Genomic DNA, 22523 nt, shown 5'->3' on the forward strand with positions numbered 1-22523 from the left:
AAAAAGTAGTTGGGCATGGTGGTGTGCGCCTGTAATCCCAGCTGCTGGGGAGGCTGAGGCAGGGAGAATTGCTTGAACCCAGGAGGCAGAAGCTTCAGTGAGCTGAGATTGCACCACTGTACTCCAGCCTGGGGGACAGAGGGAGACTCTGTCTCAAAAAAAAAAAAATTAACTTCTTTTAATTAATGTTAGCTGACATCACACCTGCAATGTGACCCTATTTTAAAATAAGGTAACATTCTGAGGTATGGGGGATTAGGATTTCAACCATCTTTTTTGGTAGGGGCGAGTTGGCGCCTTCCAAAATTCAGCCTGTAAGAGGCAAGTGGGCCAAGGACTTTGCACCTGCTTGTTTAATCTCCACATAGACCAATGTGGTGGGGATGATCCCCGTTGGACCCATGAGGAAACTGAGACTGAGAGAGGTGAGGCTACTTACCCAAGCCACACAGCTGATACAGAGCAGAATGAGGATTGTGACTCTAGAGCAGTGTACAACTTCTGTAGGTTAGACCAAACATAGGTTCTTTTGTGACTTCCTTGGACTGGAGTCCGTATGTCTTTTGGGCATTCTCAGGGCCCTTGTGGACATTACGCATCTGAGGGCAACCAGTCAAATACTAAGATAGTGCTTCCCTGCCTCCTCACCGGTTACCAGAAGGAAACTTGGAAACATGAAGTTGGTCTGATTTGTTGAAGGGGGTAAGATTTGTGGAGATTTTTCTTACATTCATTTTTGTTTCCATTCTGATAGCTATAACAACTTAAGCATATTTTAAATGGAATCAAGAGGAGGTTTTTAGAGCTTTGGTAATAATCAGCACTCTGCTGAATGCTGCTGGTCTCCTGGAATCCTTTTATGTTGTCAGTCTTACCTGATGAAGACTTGCCCCGTTTCTCCTGGTGGCTGGCCTCACTGGTGTGTGCGTGAGATCCAGGTCATGGGATGTCCGGGGTCCTGGTGGTGATGGCCCAGTTCCATCACCACCACTGCTCCTGTTCCTGCAGAATAAACGTCAGAGCATTTTGCAAACAAGTACTGTGCACTGGTTTGTCTCAAGGATCCAGAATCTTTTTTTTTTTTTTCTGAGACAGGGTCTTGCTTTGTCACCCAGGGGCTGGGGTGCAGTGGTACGATCTCGGCTCACTGCACCCTCTGCCTCCTGGGTTCAAGCAATTCTTGTGCCTCGGCCTCTCAAGTAGCTGGAATTATAGGCATGGACCACCACCTCCAGCTAATTTCTACATTTTTAGTAGAGACAGGGTTTCACTGTGTTGGCCAGGCTGGTCTTGAACTCTTGGCCTCAAAGATCCACCTGCCTCAGCCTCTCAAAGTGCTGGGATTACAGGCATGAGCCACTGCTCTTGGCCGAGATTCAGAATCTTGAAGGCTGCAACTTCCCCTAAATGGAAGGCATTGAACAATCAGATTTCAAGATCAGAATTCCCAGTAGAAAACTCCTCCTAGTAAAGAGACATCCATGAGTCTGAGGAAGTAAATGGCTCCCGCTAAGGCTCCTCCACTCCATCTTATTAAATTTTAATTTCATTTGATTTTTTTCTAATTACTGGCTCCACGTCTGTTTTTCCCACAGGTTATCTGTTTGTGCATGTTGGTGGAGATGCCTCTTGGGGTCAAAAGGACAGGTCTTCTAAAGATAGGTTGGGTGACCGCTGTCTGTCATAATGTGTGATAGCCTTAGAGACAGAGTGAGCTGTCATTTTATCCTTACTCCCTTTCTTCCTTGTCTCTACCTTGGATACTGTCAGGATCCACACGTGGCTGAGCCCCGATCGAAAGCTTTCTTGGTAGCTGGAGAAAGTGACAGGTTCTGTGAAACACCCCAGTTGGCAGTGTTTTACAGACTAGCTCTTTGCATTGTCACCCTATGGGGAAGTCAGACCAGGGACCATGGGGCCGACTGCACTTCCTTATTTCCGTGGGGTGGGACCCCTGTTCTAGGTGTTTGCCTTCCTTACCTCTAGCTTGCCCTACTCTCCTACTTGCTCTGCTTTTTAGAATTAGTGTTTAAATTCCCATATGTATGACCCTACGGAAGAGAAGACAGTGTCTGAGAGTGCACTTTTAGTACCTGCTGAAATATCTGCACTGTGTCCTTCTTTTTAAAACCAGAACAAAGTAAAAACAAAAAGAAACTGTTTAGTCCCTGACATATATTTAGTTACTGACACAGTATCTTCTGCCCAGTCCAGGATGAGATTAGTAGGGTACTGTAACAGAACCATGTAACTGTTGTGTTGCAAATTACTGAAAGAGAGTGACGTATGGCAGGCTTTGAGGAATCGGATTTCAAGATCAGAATCCACAGTGAACAAAATTCCAGGTACTTGGAGCACACGGAAAAAGTTTCCTGTAAGTGAGTTTAAACAACTGGGTTCTTTGAATTTACTTTACTGAAAGGGCTAATTAAACAAATATTTATTGAGGGCACAGCAGGAACCAGGTATTCCAGGTGCTGGGAAAGATAAAGGATTCCAGCCCTTACCCTTTACCCCCTTATATGTGCACTTATGAAAGCTTCTGTAGTTTGTAAACATCTGGCATTTAGTTGTAGCAAATTAGGTATTTTATGCCTCTGTTATTAAAGATATAAATGTTGACATAAAAATCAATTAAGTATGAGCTTTACAGCAAAGGTTTTAAAGGGTGTTGGAAACAGTCGTGCCAAACACTTTTGGGCTAAGCCTGACTGCTTTTAAGTATACCTGCACACTTTCAAGATGAATGGAACCCACTGTGGCCTCACTGGCTGCAGTTTGCAAATGATTCATCCTTTCCCCCGGGGAGGATTAATCAACTCGAGTGTCCTGAGCACATAGTGGGTGTTCAATAGATAGTTGTTTGTTTTAGGAATCGCACGAGAGTTGCTGTCTTGAAATGCATGTAGCTTGGTGAGCCTGATGAAGCAGGCAGACTCATTTCTTTTCAAGATTTGTTTGCAGTTTTACAGGCTCCCTAGGGAGCTCATTTCCACGTGAGGAGCCGGAATCCACTGCGGAGCACCGTTTTTTATTTTGAACTTGAGCTTATGGAGTTGTCTTCCTTCACAGACCCCTTTGCCTCTCATATTGATTTCCATTTTGCAAAGGAGGCACTCTGGCCTTGTCTTATTTATAGGTTTTTCTCTGATCCATGAGTGCCTTCAAGCTCCATTTCCTGCCTTTTATTATGTACAGGGCCATTAAGCAAGAGTGTGGTTTGCAAGGTAGAGGCAGAATTGTGCCTGGAACAGCATACAGGGCTGTCAGGCAGCAGGCGGTATTTGTGATTAAATCTGGCTGGGAAACTGATTTGTGCATCATGGGCTGTGAGTCTCGCCGAACGAGTTTAACAGCCTTTCTGCAACTGTCTCTGAGCATGAAACAAGAAATCTTAGTATTTCATGTTCAGTCTTGTTTGTGGTCTGTTGATTTTTTTTTTTTTTTTAACTTCCAATTTTCAGTATCCTGTGTGGGAACTGAATTGTCTAAATTTATGGCTAGTAAGGAAAGAGGCTAGAAGGACACATAGCAGTTGGTTATTGCTGAGTGGCAAGATGAGTGATTAAGCTTAGTTTTCTTCTTTGTGGTTTTATATGTTTTCCAAAATTCTTTAATGAAAATGGATTAATTTTGGAATCCAGGAAAAATTGCTTTCAGGAGGACAAATTGAGATTAGACTTTATTAGGGCAGGTTTTTGGAAAAAATATTCTTTATAACTGGTTCTCTTGATGTGATTTTGGGAGTACAGGTAATACCTGTTGGGCTTGTTAAAATGGGATGTCGAAAGTGATACGTTATTCAAACTCAAATGGGAAGTCTTGTGTTACAGCCTGCACGGGCATCAGAGCGCACTGGGCTGTTAAAGTACTTGACCCAAGGCAGATACTGTCTCAATAAAATGGAGAAGTGGTCAGAAATGTTTCAGCAAGGGTTCTCTTGACATAACAGAAACTGGCAAGAGTGCTGCCTGTGCCGTTATATCTGATTACAACATAGTGTCATATTGTTCTAGTCTTCTTTGCATTAGGGGCTACTGGTCTCTAAGAGAGGAAGGTTTGGGATTAAAATGGGCATGTCTGCAAAGAGCCCAACAGAAAGGTAAGGGTGGGTTACACAAGGTTGGAACCGTCAGGACCATGAGTAGCCAGTACCCCGAGCAGTCACGCCTCCATTCATGGCCTTTGGGAGACTGAGAATGGCACCTCAGTGTCCAGGGAAGAGCTGTGGGTAATCCTGGATTGTCCTGCGTTTGGCAGCGGAGGTGGAACAGGCTGTTCCAGTCTAACCCTGATGTCTCTGGCACCTGGCATTTCATTTGAAGACTGTATCAGATCTTAAAGCCAAGCCCTTTGTGACATCTTGATTTTCCTTCTCCCATTATAGATAGCCCTAGCCTTTCATTTTATAGACTTGAATCATCTGTTCACAACGAGAAATGAAATCTAATTGCTCTTCATAACCATCATGGCAGGAGAGCACCTTAGATCAATGGATGGCCAAGTGGATAGATGCGCCTGGGGAGTTTTCACAGAACTGTATTCCTTAAAGCCACAGCAACAAGTGTGAGAAAGACACAGCAGTGACTGGGTTTGGAACTGGCTGCTGTGTTGCTAAGGATTCTTGCTATCATGTGTTTGAGCATGATATCACCCTGCTTGGAGGCCCAATACAACAGGACCCCTACGTTCGGTCTGAGGCAAAGCAGATGACTTGGTCCCCATCCAGGCGTTATTTATGGAGCAGCTGGAAGACTGTGTCAGGGGTGAGCCATGAGGACCCAGAACACATATATGTTCAGATGGATTCATGATTCATTGCTTGGGGGATGAGGTTAGGAAAAGTTGTTTTTCTATTTACATTGAAGCCCAACTGCAGAAGTCTCTGACCACTAGAATTTCACAGGTTGTTTTCTTTCTTTCTTTTTTTTTTTTTTTTAAAACAAAACACAAAAAATTGTGGTCAAGTACACAACATTTGACCATTGTAATGATTGTTAAATGTACACTTTGGTGGCATTATGTACATTTGCATTGTTGTGCCACCGTCACCACCAGACATCTTCGGGATTCTTTTCATCCTGCAAAACTGACTCTCTGTACGCAATAAAGAATTTTCAGGTTCTGAATGAAGACTCAAACCAATTTCTCCCTCCTTTAATTCAGTGTGAATTGGACGGTCAGTCCAGGCAACGTAACTTGCCCTGGACACCTGAGGCTAGCAGCCACACCCATTGTCCTCTCTTGGTTTCCTGAGAAAGATTTCCTGAGAAAGCAAAGGACCCTTGTGTGGATGGCGTCATTCCCACGTATCTGGGGGCACCATGTGAGGGTGACTGCTCGTTCTGTTCTTAAGAATGAGGGCTAGCATCCCTCCCTAGCAGTACACTTGAAATGCTCCTCTGGACCTGCACTCGCACACACACACTCATGCATTCGTGTTGTGGATTCGGCAGGCTTGTTCCACCAGCCGTGGTGGGCACAGGACCGCCCATGTTGTCTGTTTAGTTATAAACGATGAGCTTGTCAGGTTGCCGCCGCTGGAGCATCCTGCGTGATATGGTCGCCCTGCAGCTTTGCCCGCTGCTCTGCTGCACTCCCTGAAAATAGCAATCATTTCTTGGTTTAGTGGAAATTTGTGGGGATCATAAGAGTTCTCATTAAGAGTGATACTGAATTATAAAATGCTTTGTAAAAACAAAATTCAAAAGTTGGGTAATTTGGATTATGAATTTTACTTTGAATAGGTAGATTTCTCATGTCGACAATGCAAATGTCCCCAACATTTTTCTTTTCTTTTTACTAGTCATTAGAAAGGACTTCATATGGTCTTTTTTGGTTATTTGTGATGTGACTTTTCATTAATAAAAGTTTTTCCTGTGTTCTGGTTCTTTTTTTTTTTTTTTTTTGAGATGGAGTTTCGCCCTTGTTGGTTGCCCAGGTTGGAGTGCAGTGGTGTGATCTTGGCTCACTGCAGCCTCCGCCTCCTGGGTTCAAGTGATTCTTCTACCTCAGCTTCCCAAGTAGCCAGGATTACGGGTGTGTACCACCACGCCCGGCTAATTTTTTTTGTATTTTTAGTAGAGATGGGGTTTCACCATATTGGCCAGGCTGGTGTTGAATTTCTGACTTCAGGTGATCCACCTGCCTCGGCCTCCCAAAGTGCTGGGATTACAGACGTGATCCACTGCGTCCGGCCTGTTCTAGTTCTTTATTTGCTTTTCTCTCCAACCCTCAAAAACAGTGACAGCAGCCAAAGCAAACAGCCCTAGCATGAAGACAGCTATCTAGTGCAGCTGGTTTCCCCACAGTGGCTTGTGGTGCACTGTGAAGGTGCTGTCACAGTTTAATGGCTTGTGTATAGTAAGAAGTCCTTCTATTACACCAGTAATAACGTTTTCCATCATTGAGCTGTTCAGATGTACTTCTGGGCCCAAAGCTGTTAGGGAAGGCATACTTTAATGTGGGTGTGAGTGGGGCGGGGAAGAGGGAAGGGTGTTACTGTTTTTTTAAGAATGGGTTTTATTATGCTATGGTGCTGTTATTGGTAAGAGCAGAGCACTCTGCCACCACTGCTTGTGGTTAGCACAAGGCCCAGCACAGTAGTTAGAAAAACCATTAAGCCATGGGAAGGCTTCTCTGAGTACCCCTGTTTGTCCTGAATCAGTAGCTGTCATTTCATCTCAGACTTAGTACCATCACTGTGCATCAGATCCAGCCAGAATGAAAGAATTGCCGTACTATTGCTTAGAAACAAATTATTAGTAGGCCTCTATTTGGGCCCTAATTATAAAACTTGTCACTCGACATCTATCTCAGCCAGAGTTGTTATTCTAAGAGCCTAAAAATAGGAGTGTTGTGCTCACTGAGACGCCAGGAGGATTTTCCTGTAGCGCCAGACAAGCCATATGGAACTGCTGCGGAAGGGAAAGCAGGATGCACAAGGCGGTGGCCCCGCAGCCCTTGAGTGGGGCCTCGTTCCTGGAGATGGAGCAGAGAGTTTGCCGGTTCAGGTTTGTGGAGGGAAAGTCAGTCTGAATGTAGATGGAACTGTAGATTTGTAGATGATGTAGTAGTTCTAAAAATAAGTGTGTGCCTGTTTCTAACCAGTCCTCACTCAGTGAGCTCTGAAGCCAGGGCAGGGGAGGCCCACATCATCTCTCAGTGCTTAGGGCCTCAGCTGCCTCATCCCATCGGCAGAAAGGTAGTGGGAGGATCAGATGAGAAAACATGCACGTGGGGTAGGAAGGACAGCAGTATTTTTTTTTTTTAATGACCCTGCTCATAAGTATTGCCCGAAGGCGGCCTTGTGAGTTACCTTCAGCTTCCTTAGAAAAGGACAGACTGGGTAGGGCTGCACCCTGCACCCTGTTGTGGGAGCATGCATTAACATTTTGCCATATAGTTGCTTTCTCTATGTGTATATATGTATATATTTTTGTCTTTGACCCGTTTGAAATTTGCAGACATGTTATCCAAATTTCTGATAATGTCGAAGGCATTCTTTGCCATGTTAACCTTTTCTTGTTTGCCCATTCAGCAAAAGTTACGAGTAATCCTTTCTTTCTGAGTTTTCTTTTCTCACCCGTCTTCCCCTTGTCTGCAGAGTTGTGCCAGGGCCTCTCACTGCCCTGCCTCCCAGCTTTGCATCTCCTCTATGGTGCTGGTCCTTGGTACTGTGGGTGGTTCCACCCTTAGTGCTCTAGTTTACTCCCTGGTTTCATGCCTCTCCACCGCCCCAACCTTGGGTTCCTATGGTGGCAGTTTGCATTTGCACAGATGTGGGGGGTCCCTCTTCCTCACTTCTCTGCAGGTGGGCACTGATTGGCTTGAGTTTCCTTGACAATTTTTTTTTTTTTTTTTGAGATGGAGTCTCGCTCTGTCGCCCAGGCTGGAGTGCAGTGGCGAAATCCCAGCTCACTGCAAGCCCCGCCTCCTGGGTTTACGCCATTCTCCTGCCTCAGCCTCTCGAGTAGCTGGGACTACAGGTGCCCGCTACCTTGCCTGGCTAGTTTTTTGTATTTTTTAGTAGAGATGGGGTTTCACCGTGTTAGCCAGGATGGTCTCGATCTTCTGACCTCGTGATCTGCCCATCTCGGCCTCCCAAAGTGTTGGGATTACAGGCTTGAGCCACCGCACCAGGCCTCCTTGACAATTTTTAGAGAAATAAACTTTATTTTTTAGAACAGTTTTAGATTTACAGAAAAATCGTGAGGGTAGTACAGAGGGTTCTGGTATACCCCATACCTGGTTTTGGCTTCCGTGCTACTGACAACTTCTATTGGTATGGCATATTTGTTACAATTAATGAACTGATACTGTTACATTATGGTGGTAGGATGAATAAAGTCTCCATCCTGTGAATGTTAGGCCCCCTGTGACAAGGGAGCATTAAGATAGTAGATGGAATTAAGGTTGCTAATCAGCTGACCTTAAAATAGGGAGATTATCCTGGAGTAATGGTGGGCGGCAGGGTGGGGCGCCAATGTGATCACAAGGGTTCTTATAACTGGATGAGGGGATCTGAAGAGAGGACCAGAGAGTTGGTAGTGTGGGAATAACTTGGTCTGATGTTGCTGGTCTTGGAGATGGAGCAAGGGGCCGTGAGCCAAGTAAAGTTGTGGGTCTCAGAAGTTAGAAAGGGCAAGCAGGTGGAGACTTGCACCTGTCACCACCTCCATCCTAGCTCAGTGCGTTCTGTATCAGACTCATACATTTGTTTTGTTTGAAGCTATTATGGTTGTGGTAGCTTGTTATGGCAGGGGTAAAATAATGAATACAATTATTATTAACCAGAGGTCCATGTCTTATTCAGATTTCCCTCGTCTTGTGTTCCAGGATTCCATTCAGGACACCACATTACATGTAGTTGTCAACGTGGCGGGGACAATTTCTCAGACTTTCCCTGTTTTGAACGACCTTCACAGTTTTGAGAAAATGCTGGTCCTGTGTTTTGTAGAACGTCCCTCAGTTGGGATTTATCTGATGTTTTTCTCGTGGTCGATTAGGGTGATCGGCTTTGGGAGAGGAAGACCACGGAGATGAAGTGCCATTCTCATCAATTCGTACCGAGGGGACATTCTCCCCTCCCCTCTTTTTCTTTCTCTTGTCTTACTGTTTGAGACAGAGCCTTGCTCTCTTGCCCAAGCTGGAAATGCAGTGATGATCATAGCTCACCACAACCTCAAACCCTTGGCTCAGGTGATCCTCCCACCTCAGCCTCCTGTGTAGCTGGGACTACAGGCACCTGCTATCATGCCTGGCTCAAGGGTACCTTCTGTCAACATGACTTATCTTTATGGATGCTGTCCTCAGTCACCTGGCTGAGGTAGTATTTGTCAGGTTTCTTCAATGTAAAGTTACTTCCCCTACTTTTCATACTGTGGATCGTGTGTGGTTAGCATTCCTTACTTTTTGACACTGTAAATGGTTCCAGGCTCATCTTGTATATTTCCTGCTCCAGTTCCAGAAGCAACCATGTCTCCAAGGAGCCCTGGTTCCTCTTATTGGTGCATGGGAGTAGAAACCAAATCTGCACCCTGCATGTGCTCATTGCTTCTAGGCCCTCTCAGAGGGCAAGGAATTTTTTTCCTGACAGAGCAAGGAAATACGTCGGTGTGAATTTACTTTTGTATATATGCATATCTATAAATATTTCTCCATGCAACTGTATTAGGATTCTCCAAGGAGACAGAACCTCTAGGATATATATCTTCCTCTGCCTTTTTTTTTGCTGTCTCAGCCCTCAGCCAGTTGGATAGTGCCTGCCCACAGGGAGACTGGATCTTCCATACATAGTCCACTGATTCAAATGCTTGTCTCTTTTGGAAACACCCTCACAGATATTCCCAGAAATAATGCTTTACCAGTGATTGGGGTATCTCTTAGCCCAGTCAAGTTGACACCTACAATTAACCATTACTGTAACCCTTTGTATCTATAGTAAGCTGAACCTGAGTTCACACCTGTCTCTGACTCTAGTTCATTACCATCTGGACCATTCTTGCCTCTTTCCCTTGCCTGTCCGTAAGCTCCTACTGCACAAGTGAGAAACCTGGCTCTCACGCTCTGCCATCATTTTTCTTAAGGGTTCATTTACAATGTACCGATGCTCCTTAGCTTATGATGGGGTTACATCCCAATAAACTCATCCTAGGTTGAAAATACCATAGTAAAAAATGTATGGAATACACCTGACCCTCCAAACATTATAGCTTAGCCTCACCCACCTTAAACGTTCTCAGAACACTTAACATTAGCTTACTGTTAGGCAAAGTCTTCTAACACAAAGTGTATTTTATAACAAAGTGTGAATATCTCATGTAATATATTGAATACAGTGCACTGTAGAGCACCGTACCGGTTGTTTATCTTTGTGATCACGCGGCTGACTGGGACCTGCAGCTCACAGCTGCTGCCCAGCATCACGAGAGAGTGCCGTGCCTTGCACCACTAGCCTGGGAAAAGGTGAAAGTTCAAAATTCAAAGGATGGTTTCTACTGAATGTATATGGCTTTCATACCATTGTAAAGCCAAAAAAACCGTAAGTGGAACCATTGTTAGGCGGGGACCATCTGCATGCGAAGTAGTTTCAGGGTTGTTAACCTGTGGCCCATGGAGTCCTGTACTTGTGTATGGTTCTTTGCCTTCCTTTCCACAGACTCCACTTATTTCCACAATTACTTAGGGCTGTCCCCTGTTTCCCTCACTCCTCGCACTGAGGCTGTTTCATACATGTGTAGTACAGTCAGGTTGCTGGGTCATGTCCTGCATTAAATCCAGGGGTCCCCTGACCTCCTAAAGGATTTATTTTTAAAACTTGCAAACATTAGGGTTTACTCTTTGTCCTGTAAAGTTCTGTGGGTTTTGACAAACACAGTGTCATGCATCCCCAATCACAATATTATACAGAATAGTTTTCACTGCCCTAAAATTCCCTGATGTTTGACTAATTTAACTTTCTCTCTAGCAACCGTCTGTCTTTCTACTCTTGCTATAGTTTTACCTTTTCCTTTTTCTGGAATAATTGGAATCATACAGTATGTAGCTTTCTTAGGAGGGCTTCTTTCCCTTAACAATATGCTTTTAAGTTTCCTGTGTGTGAAAAGTCATGGCTTGATAGATTTTTTTTAAAATCACAGAATAATACTCAACTGAATGGATCTAACCACAGTTTGGTCATCCATTCACCTATTGAAGGACATCTTGGTTGCATCCAGTTTTAGGTAATTATGAATAAAGCTGCCATAAACATTCATATGCAGGTTTTTCTGTAGACATATGTTTTTACATCAGTTGGGTAAATACCTAGGCATGTGATTGCAGGGATCATACAATAAGGCTGTGTTTAGTTTTGTACAAAACTATCAAATTACCTTCTAGGTGGCTGTGCATTTTGTATTACCATCAGCAGTGAATGAGTCCCTGTTGCTACACATCCTCGCAACTGGTATCATCAGTTTCTTGGATTTTAGCCATTCTATTAAGTATATAATGGTATCTTGTTTTAATTTGCAATTTCCTAGTGACAAAAGATGTTGGACGTTTTATATATATACACATATATATTTATAAATATATATTTATATATATATAAATATTTATAAATAAATATAAATATTTATAAATATATATGTATATATAAATATATAAAAATATATAAATATATATGTATATATATTTTAATTTGAGACAGGGTCTGGTCTGTTGTCCAGGCTGGAGTGTAGTGGCACAATCTAGGCTCACTGCAACCTCTGCCTCCTGGTTCAAGCGATTCTCCTGCTTCAGCCTCCCAAGTAACTGGGATTACAGGCACGTGCCACCACGCCCAGCTGAGTTTTGTATTTTTAGTACAGACAGGGTTTCGCCATGTTGGCCAGGGTGGTTGCAAAACATTTCATACGTTATTTGTCATCTGTATATCTTCTGTAGTGAGATATCTATTCAGACTTCTTTGCCTATTTTTAATTGGGTCATTTGTTTTCTTATTGTTGAGTTTTAAGAATTCTTCGTATATTTTGGATATAAGTCCTCTATCAGACGTGTTTTGCAAGTACTTTCTCTCAGTCAGTGGCTTGTCTTTTGGTACTCAAGTGTCCTTTGCACAGCAAAAGTTTTAAAATAAAGTCCAATATCAAATTTTCCCCACAGATCATGCTTTTGGTGTTATCTCTACAGAGTCATCGCCATACTCAAAGTCATCTAGGCCTTCTCCTATGTTATGTTGTAGAATATATATACATTTTTTTGAGATAGAGTTTAGCTCTTGTTGCCCAGGCTGGAGTGCAGTGGTGCGATCTCGGCTCACTGCAACCTCCACCTCTCGGGTTCAAGCGATTCTTCTGTCTCAGCCTCCTGAGTCTCAGTGCATACCACCATGCCCAGCTAATTTTTGTGTTTTTTGTAGAGACGGTTTCATCATATTGGTCAGGCAGGTCTTGAATGCCTGACCTCAGGTGATCCGCCTGCCGCGGCCTCCTAAAGTGCTGGGATTACAGGCATGAGCCACCACGCCTGGCCAGTGTTGTAGAAGTTTTATAGTTTTGTGTTTTACATGTAGGTTTATGAGCCATTTCGAATTACTTTTTGTGAAAGATGTAAGCTGTGTCTGGGTTCATTTCTTTGCATATGGATGTCTAGTGGTTTAACACTATGTGTTGAAAGAATTATCCTTTTCCACTGAACTATCTTTGCTTTTTGTCAAGGGTAAGTATTTAGTAAGTATTGACTTACATATCTAATCTATTGCCAGTACCACCACACTGTCTTGATTACTGTAGCTTTGTAGCAAGTCTTGAAATGGCAAAGTGTGAGTCCTCCAACTTTGTTCTTCTTCTCCAGTATTGTGTTGGCTTCTCTGTATCTTGACATATTTGTATCAACTTTAGAATCAGTTATCAATATTTACAAAATAGTGTGTGGGATTTTTATTGGGATTGTGTTGAATCTGTAGATCAAATTGGGAGGAATTATATCTTAACAGTATTAAATCTTCTAAACCATGAACATGGAATATCTGTCTGTTTAGATCTTTGATTTCTTTCATCATAGTTTTGTAGTTTAACACAAATAAAGCCTGTGCATATTTAGTTAGGCTTATGCCTAACAAAAATACCTTTTACTGTTGTCAGTGGTAATTTTTTTTTTTTCTTTCAAATTCTAGTTGTTCAAATTCCAGTTGTTCCAATTCCAGTTGTTCTAGTTGCTGGTATGCAGGAGAGATGTTGTCATATTAACCTTGAATCCTGCAGCCTTGTTCTACTTATTAGTTCCTTTAGATTTTCTTGCTGATTCTCTGAGATTTTTCTACAAAGACAGGCATATCATCTGTGAACAAAATTTTGTTTTTTTCTTCTCTCTCTCTCTCTCTATATATATATACATATCTTTTATTTTCACTTTTTATCTTACTGCATTAACTAGAACTTTCAGTATGATGTTGAATAGGAGTGATGCAAGAAGACATTCTTGTCTGGTTCCTGATTTTAGTGGGGAAGTACCCAGTTTCTTATCATTAAGTATGATGTTAACTATAGGGAGTTTTCCTGTAACTGTTTTCTATGCATTGCTTCTTTCTTTCTCTTTCTCTCTCCCTCCCCTCCCCTCCCCTCCCCTCTCCTTTCTCTTGTCAAAACAAACAAACAAAAAAACACAGGATGCATGTGCAGAATGTGCAGGTTTGTTACATAGGTATGTGTGTGCCATGGTGGTTTGCTGTACCTATTGACCCATCCTCTAAATTCCTTCCACTCACCCCCCACAGGCTCTGATGTGTGTTGTTCTCTTCTCTGTGTCCATATGTTCTCATTGTTCAACTCCCACTTATGAGTGAGAACATGAGATGTTTGGTTTTCTGTTCCTGGATTAGTTTGCTGAGGATCATGGCTTCCAGCTTCATCTGTCCCTGCAAAGGACATGATCTCATTCCTTTTTATGGCTACATAGTATTCCATCGTGTATATGTACCACATTTTCTTTATCCTGTCTATCATTGATGGGCATTTGGGTTCGTTCCATGTCTTTGCTGTTATAAATAGTGTTGAAATAAACATACATGTGCATGTATCTTTATAGGAGAATGATTTATATTCCTTTAGGTATATACGCAGTAATGGGATTGCTGGCTCAAATGGTATTTCTGATTCTAGATCCTTGAGGAAGTGCCATACTGTCTTTCATAATGGTTGAAGTAATTTATATTCCCACCAACAATGTAAAAGCATTCCTATTTCTTCACAGCCCCGCCAGCATCTATTGTTTCCTGACTTTTTAATAATTGCCGTTCTGACTGGCATGAGATGGTATCTCATTGTGGTTTTGATTTGCATTTCTCTGATGATCAGTGATGTTGAGCTTTTATTCATGTTTGTTGGCTGCGTAAATGTCTGCTTTTGAGAAGTATCTGTTCATATCCTTCAGCCACTTTTTGATGGAGTTATTTAGTTTTTTCTTGTAAATATGTTTAAGTTCCTTGTAAATTCTGGATATTAGATCTTTGTCAGATGAGTAGATTGCAAAAATTTTCTCCCATTCTGTAGGTTGCCTCTTCACTCGGATACTAATTTCTTTTGCTGTGCAGAAGAGCTTTAGTTTAAAATTAGATCACATCTGTCAATTTTGACTTTTGTTGCAGTCGCTTTTGGCATTTTAGTCATGAAGTCTACGCCCATGCCTATGTCCTGGATGGTATTGCCTAGGTTTTCTTCTAGGGTTTTTATGGTTTTGGGTTTTACATTTTAGTCTTTAATCCACCTTAAGTTAATTTTTGTATAAGGTGTAAGGAAGGGGTCCAGTTTCAGTTTTCTGTGTATAGCTAGCCAGCTTTCCCAGCACAGTTTACTGAGTAGGAAATTCTTTCCCTATTGCTTGTTTTTGTCATGTTTGTTGAAGATCAGGTGCTTGTAGATGTGTAGTGTTATTTCTAAGGTTCTGCTCCATTGGTCTATATGCCTGCTTTGGTACCAGTACCATGCCATTTTGGTTATTGTAGCTTTGTAGTATAGTTTGAAATCAGGTAATGTGTACTAAAAATAAATAAATTTTTAGTAGTATTTTCAGCTTTGTTCTTTTTGTTTAGGATTGTGTTGGCTATATGGGGTCTTCTTTGATTCCATATGAAATTTAAAATAGGTTTTTTCTAATACTGTGAAGAATGTCAATGGTAGTTTGATGGAAATAGCATTGAATCTATGACTTTCTTTGGGCAGTATGGCCATTTTCACAATGTTGATTCTTCCTATCCATGAGGATGGAAGGTTTTTCCATTTGTTTGTGTCCTCTCTCATTTCCTTGAGCAGTGGTTTGCAGTTCTCTTTGAAGAGATCCTTCACATGCCTTGTTAGCTGTATTCCTAGGTGTTTTATTCTCTTTATAGTGATAGTGAGTGGGAGTTCATTCATGATTTGGCTGTCTGCTTGTCTGTTGTTGGTGTATAGGAATGCTTGTGATTTTTGCACATTGGTTTTGTATCCTGAGACTTTACTGATGTTACCTCTCAGTTCAAGAAGGTTTTGGGCTGAGATGGTAGGGTTTTCTAAATATAAAATTATGTCGTCTGTAAACAGAGACAACTTGATTTCCTCTCTTCCTATTTGAATTGGCCAGAACTTCCAATACTATGTTGAATAGGAGTGATGAGAGAGGGCATCCTTGTCTTATACTGGTTTTCAATGGAAATGCTTCCAGCTTTTGCCCATTCAGTGCGATATTGACTGTGGGTTTGTCATAAGTAGCTCTTATTATTTTGAGTCATGTTCCATCAATACCTAGTTTATTGAGAATTTTTAACATGAAGGGATGTTGAATTTTATCAAAGGCCTTTTCTGCATCTGTTGAGATAATCATGTGGTTTTTGTCTTTGGTTCTGTTCATGTGATAGATTATGTTTATAGATATGCATATTTTGAAGCAGCCTTGGATCCCAGGGGTGAAGCTGACTTAATCATGGTGGATATGTGTTTTGCTGTGCTGCTGGATTCCGTTTGCCAGTATCTTATTGAGGATTTTCACATCGATGCTCATCAGGGATATTGGTCTGAAGTTTTCTTTTTTTGTGTGTGTCTCTTCCCGGTTTTGGTATCAGGATGATGCTGGCTTCATAAAATGAGTTAGGGAGGAGTCCCTCCTTTTCAATTGTTTGGAATAGTTTCAGAAGGAATGGTACCAGCTACCCTTTGTATTTCTGATAGAATTGAGCTGTGAATCCATCTGGTCCTGGGCATTTTTTGGTTGGTAGGCTATTACTGCCTCAATTTCAGAACTTGTTATTGGTTTATTTGGGATTCGATGACTTCCTGGTTTAGTCTTGGGTAGGGTGTATGCATCCAGGGATTTATCCATTTCTTCTAGATTTTCTAGTTTATTTGTGTAGAACTATTTATAGTATTCTCTGATGGCAGTTTGTATTTTTGTGATGTCAGTGGTGATATCCCCTTTATCATTTTTTATTGTGTCTATTTGATTCTTCTCTCTCTCCTTTATTAGTCTAGCTAGCAGTCTACTTATTTTGTTAATTTTTTCAAAAACCATCTGCTGGATTCATTGATTTTTTTTTTTTTTTTTGGAGGGTTTGTCGTGTCTCTATCTCCTTCAGTTCTTCTCTGATCTTAGTTATTTCTTGTCTTCTGCTAGCTTTTGGATTAGTTTGCTCTTGCTTCTTTAGCTCTTTCAATTGTGATGTTAGGGTCTTGATTTGAGATCTTTCTAGCTTTCTGATGTGGGGTTTAAGTGCTGTAAATTTCCCTCTTAACACTGCTTTAGCTGTGTCGCAGAGATTCTGGTATGTTGTCTTTTTGTTCTCATTGGTTTCAAATAACTTCTTGATTTCTCCAGTAGTTTCGTAATTTACCCAGGAGTCTTTCAGGAACAGGTTGTTCAATTTCCATGAAATTGTATGGTTTTGATTAATTTTTTATTTTTTATTTATTATTATTATTATTATTTGAGACGGAGTCTCACTCTGTCACCCAGGCTGGAGTGCAGTGGTGCAATCTTAGCTCACTGAAACCTCTGCCTCCCGGGTTCACGCCATTCTCCTGCCTCTCAGCCTCCTGAGTAGCTGGGACCACAGGCGCCCGCTACCACTTCCGGCTAATTTTTTGTATTTTTAGTAGAGACGGAATTTCACCATGTTAGCTAGGATGGTATCAATGTCCTGACCTCGTGATCCGCCCCCTTCGGCCTCCCAAAGTGGTGGGATTACAGGTGTGAGCCACCACGCCTGGCTTGATTGAATTTCTTAATCCTGAGTTCTAGTTTGATTGCACTGTGGCCTGAGAGACTGTTATGATTTCAGTTCTTTTGTATTTGCTGAGGAGTGTTTTACTTCCAGTTATGTGGTCGATTTTAGAATAAGTACCATGTGCCACTGAGAAGAATGTATATGCTGTTGATTTGGGGTAGAGAGTTCTGGAGACGTCTACTTGGTCTGCTTGATTCAGAGCTGAGTTCAAGTCCTGAATATCCTTGTTAATTTTCTGTCTCGTTGATCTGTCTAATACTGATAGTGGGGTGTTGTAATCTCCCACTATTGTTTGGGAGTCTAAGTCTCTCTCTCTTTTTGTTTTTGTTTTTGTTTTGCTTTGTTTTGTGTTTTTTGAGACAGAGTTTCACTCTTGTTGCCCAGGCTGGAAAGCAATGGCGTGATCTCAGCTCACTGCAACATCCGCCCCTTGGTTTCAAGTGATTCTCCTGTCTCAGCCTCCTCGGTAGCCCCTGCCACCACACCTGGTTGATTTTGTATTTTTAGTAGAGGCAGGGTTTCACTATGTTGGTCAAGCTGGTCTTGAACTCCTGACCTCAGGTAATCCGCCCGCCTCAGTCAAAAGTCCTCACATACAACTTTTGATCCCTAAAAATGTAACTGCTAATAACTTTCTGTTAACTAGAAGCCTCACTGATAAAACAGTTGGTTAACACATTTTTGTGTGCTATGTGTATTATATGCTGTGTTCTTACAATAAAGTAGAGAAAAGGTTAAGAAAATTATAATGAACAAAAAATATATTTACTCTTCATTAAGTGGAAGGGATCATCATAAAAGTCTTCATCCTCATCATCTTTATGTTGAGTAGTCTGAAGAGGAGGAGGGGTTGGCCTTGCTGTCTCGGGGTGGCAGAGGCAGAAGAGACTGCACATATTAGTGGACTCATGCAGTTCAAACCCGTGTTGTTCAGGGGTCAGCTGTACACACATATACATGTACAGACATGTATTTCCTGGCTCTGTACACTGAGGAGACCTGGAGGCACCCCATTAGCAATAAGCACACCTGGCTTCCACATACTGGCTTTTAAATCCCATTCTTCACTAAAGAAACCAGAGTTTCTTGGAGAAATGGTGGCTGAGAGTAGTGAAAGTACAAGATGAAGCTGGAATTTTTTGTTCTTCCAGAAAATATGAAGAACGATGGGGACATATGCAAAGGACACAAAAGCCTGCTTGAAGGGGTTCCCACCAGCCAAACCTGGGACAATCAGAGTATCAGAATATATGATAGTAATAGATTATAACCCACTGAAAAAAGGAGGAAAACATGAGGCCATACTGATATAAATAAGTGAATAATGAAATATTTGATGAGGAACAGGAAATTGCGTGGCTTCAGAATACTTCTCCACAGAATACTCGTTAATTACAAAGGAAAAAGGAACAATTTTATAGTGCAGAAGCCTGGCAGCCCCTATTTGAGTCAAGTGATCAAAGCGAACATTACCAAGAATGGGACAAGTAGAGGTCATCTACTGCCTGATAGGATGTGGTGCAAAGAACACAGCATCACTTCTATGATTCTTGCCGAAAATAGATAACCTGAATCTAATCATGACCAGGCCTCAGACAAACCCAGACTTTGGGACATGCTACAAGAAAAACCAGCCTATAAAGCTTCAAAAGTGTCAGGGTCATGAAAGTCAGTGAAAGACTTCTCCAGACCCACGTAGTCCAAAGAGAGTTGACAACTGAATGTGATTCAGAACTGAATCCACTGTAGCAAAAGGACGTTATTGGGACATTTGGCAACATTTGAATGGGTCTTATGATTAGATGGCGGGGCCATATCAATATTAATGTTCTGAATTTGATGGTTGTACTGTGGTTATATAGGAGGATGTTTGTACTAAATATATGACGGGGTGTTAGGTAAGTAACTTGCCCCCAGTGATTCAGTTTTTCTTTACACTTGAGGTTGTTAAACTATATAAAAATAGACATAGTAATTGCTCATGCAGCTGTGGCCCTTATTCAGGGCCTATTAGTTAGGGGTAATGTGTAAAGTAAATTGAGGACTTAATCTTCTCAGCCATCTTAGCCATCTAGATTCCCAGGCAATTAAGGATCAGGATGCCTTTTTTTTTTTTGAAACCGAGGTCCTGCTCTGTCTCCCAGGGTAGGGTGCACTGGCATCATCACTGCTCACTGCAGCCTCGAACTCCCTAAGCTGAAGCCATCCTCCCGCCTCAGCCTCCTGAGTAGCTGGGAATACGGGCACTCGCCACCATGCCCAGCTAATTCTTTAATTTTTTGTAGAAATAAGATCTCACTGTATTGCCCAGGCTGGTCTCAAGCTCCTGGGCTGCAGTGATCCATCTGCCTCGGCCTCTCAAAGTGCTGGGATTACAGGCATGAGCCACTGCACCCAGCTTGGGATGCCTTTTTTGTTTGTTTTGTTGTTGTTGTTGTTTTTTGCCTGACATTGATTTCTGATGCCACTCATTACAGCAAAATGCTAATCCTGCACTCACATTTCATGCTTCATGGTCTATAAAAGACTTTGATACGTTTTCTTTTCTTTTCTTTTCTTTTTGAGTTGGAGTTTCACTGTTGTTGCCCAGGCTGGAGTGCAGTGGTGCGATCTCAGCTTGCTGCAACCTCCACCTCCTAGGATCAGGCATTTCTCTTGCCTCAGCCTCCTTAGTAGCTGGGATTACAAGTGCCTGCCACCACGTCCATCTAATTTTTTGTATTTTTGGTAGAGATGGGGTTTCACCACGTTGGCCAGGCTGGTCTATAACTCCTGACCTCAGGTGATCCTCCTGCCTTGGCCTCCCAAAGTGCTGGAATTACAGGTGTGAGCCACCATTCCCAACTGATTTTCTTATTTACATCTCACAGTACCCTGAAGCAGGCAGGGATTATTCTGCCATATTGGAGAGGAGGATAATGATGATGATAAAATAATAATAATGGATGACATAGAGTATTTTATGGATGACATAGAGTATTTTTTATGGGCTTGTAATAGTTTAAGCACTTTGACTATTGGATACTTTAACTCATTTAATTATCCCAATTACCTTACGAAGTAGGTAGACTGTGCTTATTTTATTTCACCAACAAGGAATCCAGGGCACAGACAAGTTAAGCGATTTGCTAAGGCCCCACAGATGGAAAGTGGTGGAGCCAGGGTTTGCATCAGGCAGTCTGAGTCCAGAGCCCCTGCTTATTTATGTGCTGGGTCACAGCGCCTTAGCTAGGCTGGGTGACTGGTTTGGGGCCCTTTGTTCACTTCTTCATTGATTCAGCAGAGGAGTGCTGAGTGCCTGTCAGGGGTAGGTCCTGCTGCAGATGCAGACAGAGCCCTTGCCTCCATGGAGCTCAGGCTTTGTGAGGCGAGTCGAAGAACTGGACGTGAAACTGTCTCTGCCACCCCAGCGTGGAGTCCAGACAGCGACCACACGCCTCACACACGAGGAGCTGGCCGGCCCCGTGCTCACAGGTGCACTTTCTTCTCTTCTCTTTTGAAGGTCGCCTGGTCGGCGCTCTGGATGCAGTGTTGGATTCCAATGCACGGGTCGCTCCATTTCGAATTCTGCTTCAAGTTCCCGGCTCCCAGGTTTACTCTCCAATAGCATGTGGTGAGTTACTGAATGGATCAGACGTTTACTGGGCCATAGCCACTGGTGAGTTTTGTTCCAGTTGGAATGTTCCAAACCTTAAGGTGTAAGCATGCTGAGTATCTGCATGTCGGTGAAGCTTTAAGGTAACCCCTTTGGATAACTCCCTCATCTGCTTTCAGGAACTTAACTCCCCTCCCCTCCACTCCCCTTCCTTCCGCTTCCCTCCTCTCCCTTGCCCTCCTCTTCCTTCCTCTCCCCTTCTTCTCCTCCCCTCTCCTTTCCGCCCATCCCTCTCAACCTTTGCTTTGCCCTCCCATCTTTTTTTTTTAAACCATCAAAAGCACATAAAGGCTGTAATCTTGGGCAGCATAGCTTCGGCATGCCAGGCTTTCTATTGGTGTGTTTCTTGGTGCTCATATATTGTTGATAACAAATCGAGCCATTTTCTTCTTAATCTTGTTTCTGACTTAACAAATGTGCTCCTGAATGCATACACATATTGTGATGGTGTGGGCAGATTCTGAGGGCTGTGTCTGACTCAGGGCAGTCTTCTCCTATTGTGATGGTGTGGGCAGATTCTGAGGGCTGTGTCTGACCTAGGGCAGTCTTGACTGCATGTTCCACCTTTGCACTGAGAGAATGAGTCACTGGACAGCTTGGGGCTGAGAGAAGGTGGAAACCACCTGCCATCTTCTCCCTCTGGGGTTTCTGTTCCTGTCACAGGCATTACCTGGTGCTCTATCTAACCACTCAGGTTCCTCTTGGGCCAGGAGTCATCACTTGAGAAGACCCTTTTATTAAAAAACAAAACCAAAATGTCTTTTTTCAAAAAAACAAACAAACAAAAAAAAAACAAAACCCAAGTAATAAATGCTCATCTTCCAGAAATGAAAAAGTAGATAAGAAAGAAGGAAAAAATTATCACCTGCAACCCTTTATCCACAACTCTTCTTCTTTCTGCATATATACATGGTGGTTTTTTAGTTTTGTATCTTATAACACCTTATTAGTTACTTAAACTTTCAAAATCACCTCTACATGTTCTCTAGCAACATTTAAATTTAAAAAAAAATTAAATTTTATTTAATTGAGATGGAGTCTCACTATGTTGGCCAGGGTGGTGGTCTTCAACTTCGGCCTTCAGTGATCAGCCTGCCTTGGCCTTCCAGAGTTGCCGGGATTACAGGCATAAGCCACCACGCCGAGCCAACATTGGAATTCTTTTTCCTCGAAAGTACAAGAAAGTGTGAAGAGAATTCACATTCATATTCCATGGATCCAATACTAATAATTACTGTTAACATCTTGGCATGTTTTTTTTTTTCCAGTTCGTTTTGTTTTTTAATTAAGACGGATCATTCTGTATTTGCATAAAATGACAAAGATGGTGCATGCTCTGTAGAAAGAAATCAGGCTGGGAATGGTGGCTCATGCCTGTAATCACAGCACTTTTGGAGGCCAAGGAGGGAGGATTGCTGGAAGCCAGGAGTTCAAGACCAGCCTGGGTGACAAAGTGAGACATGCATCTCTGCAAAAAATTTAAAAATTAGCTGGGCCTGGTGGTGCATACCTGTAGTCTCAATTACTAGGAAGGCTGAGGATTGCTTGAACCCAGAAGTTCAAGGCTGCAGTGAGCTATGATGGTGCCACTGCACTCCAGCCTGGGTGATAGAGGGAGAGCCCGTTTCT

The 22523-nt window shown here is 42.4% G+C and overlaps 1 protein-coding gene across 1 annotated transcript in view; it reads left to right on the forward strand.

Moving 5' to 3' along the window:
• TBC1D8 (TBC1 domain family member 8) overlaps positions 1-22523 on the forward strand; it is a 129460-nt gene that overhangs the window by 36657 nt on the left and 70280 nt on the right. Inside the window, exon 2 of the mRNA XM_023211373.1 lies at positions 20742-20852. Within this exon, the coding sequence (XP_023067141.1) occupies positions 20742-20852 (111 nt within the window). The remainder of the gene's footprint in view (positions 1-20741; positions 20853-22523) is intronic.

Source organism: Piliocolobus tephrosceles, chromosome 15 (assembly GCF_002776525.5).
Source record: "Piliocolobus tephrosceles isolate RC106 chromosome 15, ASM277652v3, whole genome shotgun sequence".
Taxonomy (NCBI): domain Eukaryota; kingdom Metazoa; phylum Chordata; class Mammalia; order Primates; family Cercopithecidae; genus Piliocolobus; species Piliocolobus tephrosceles.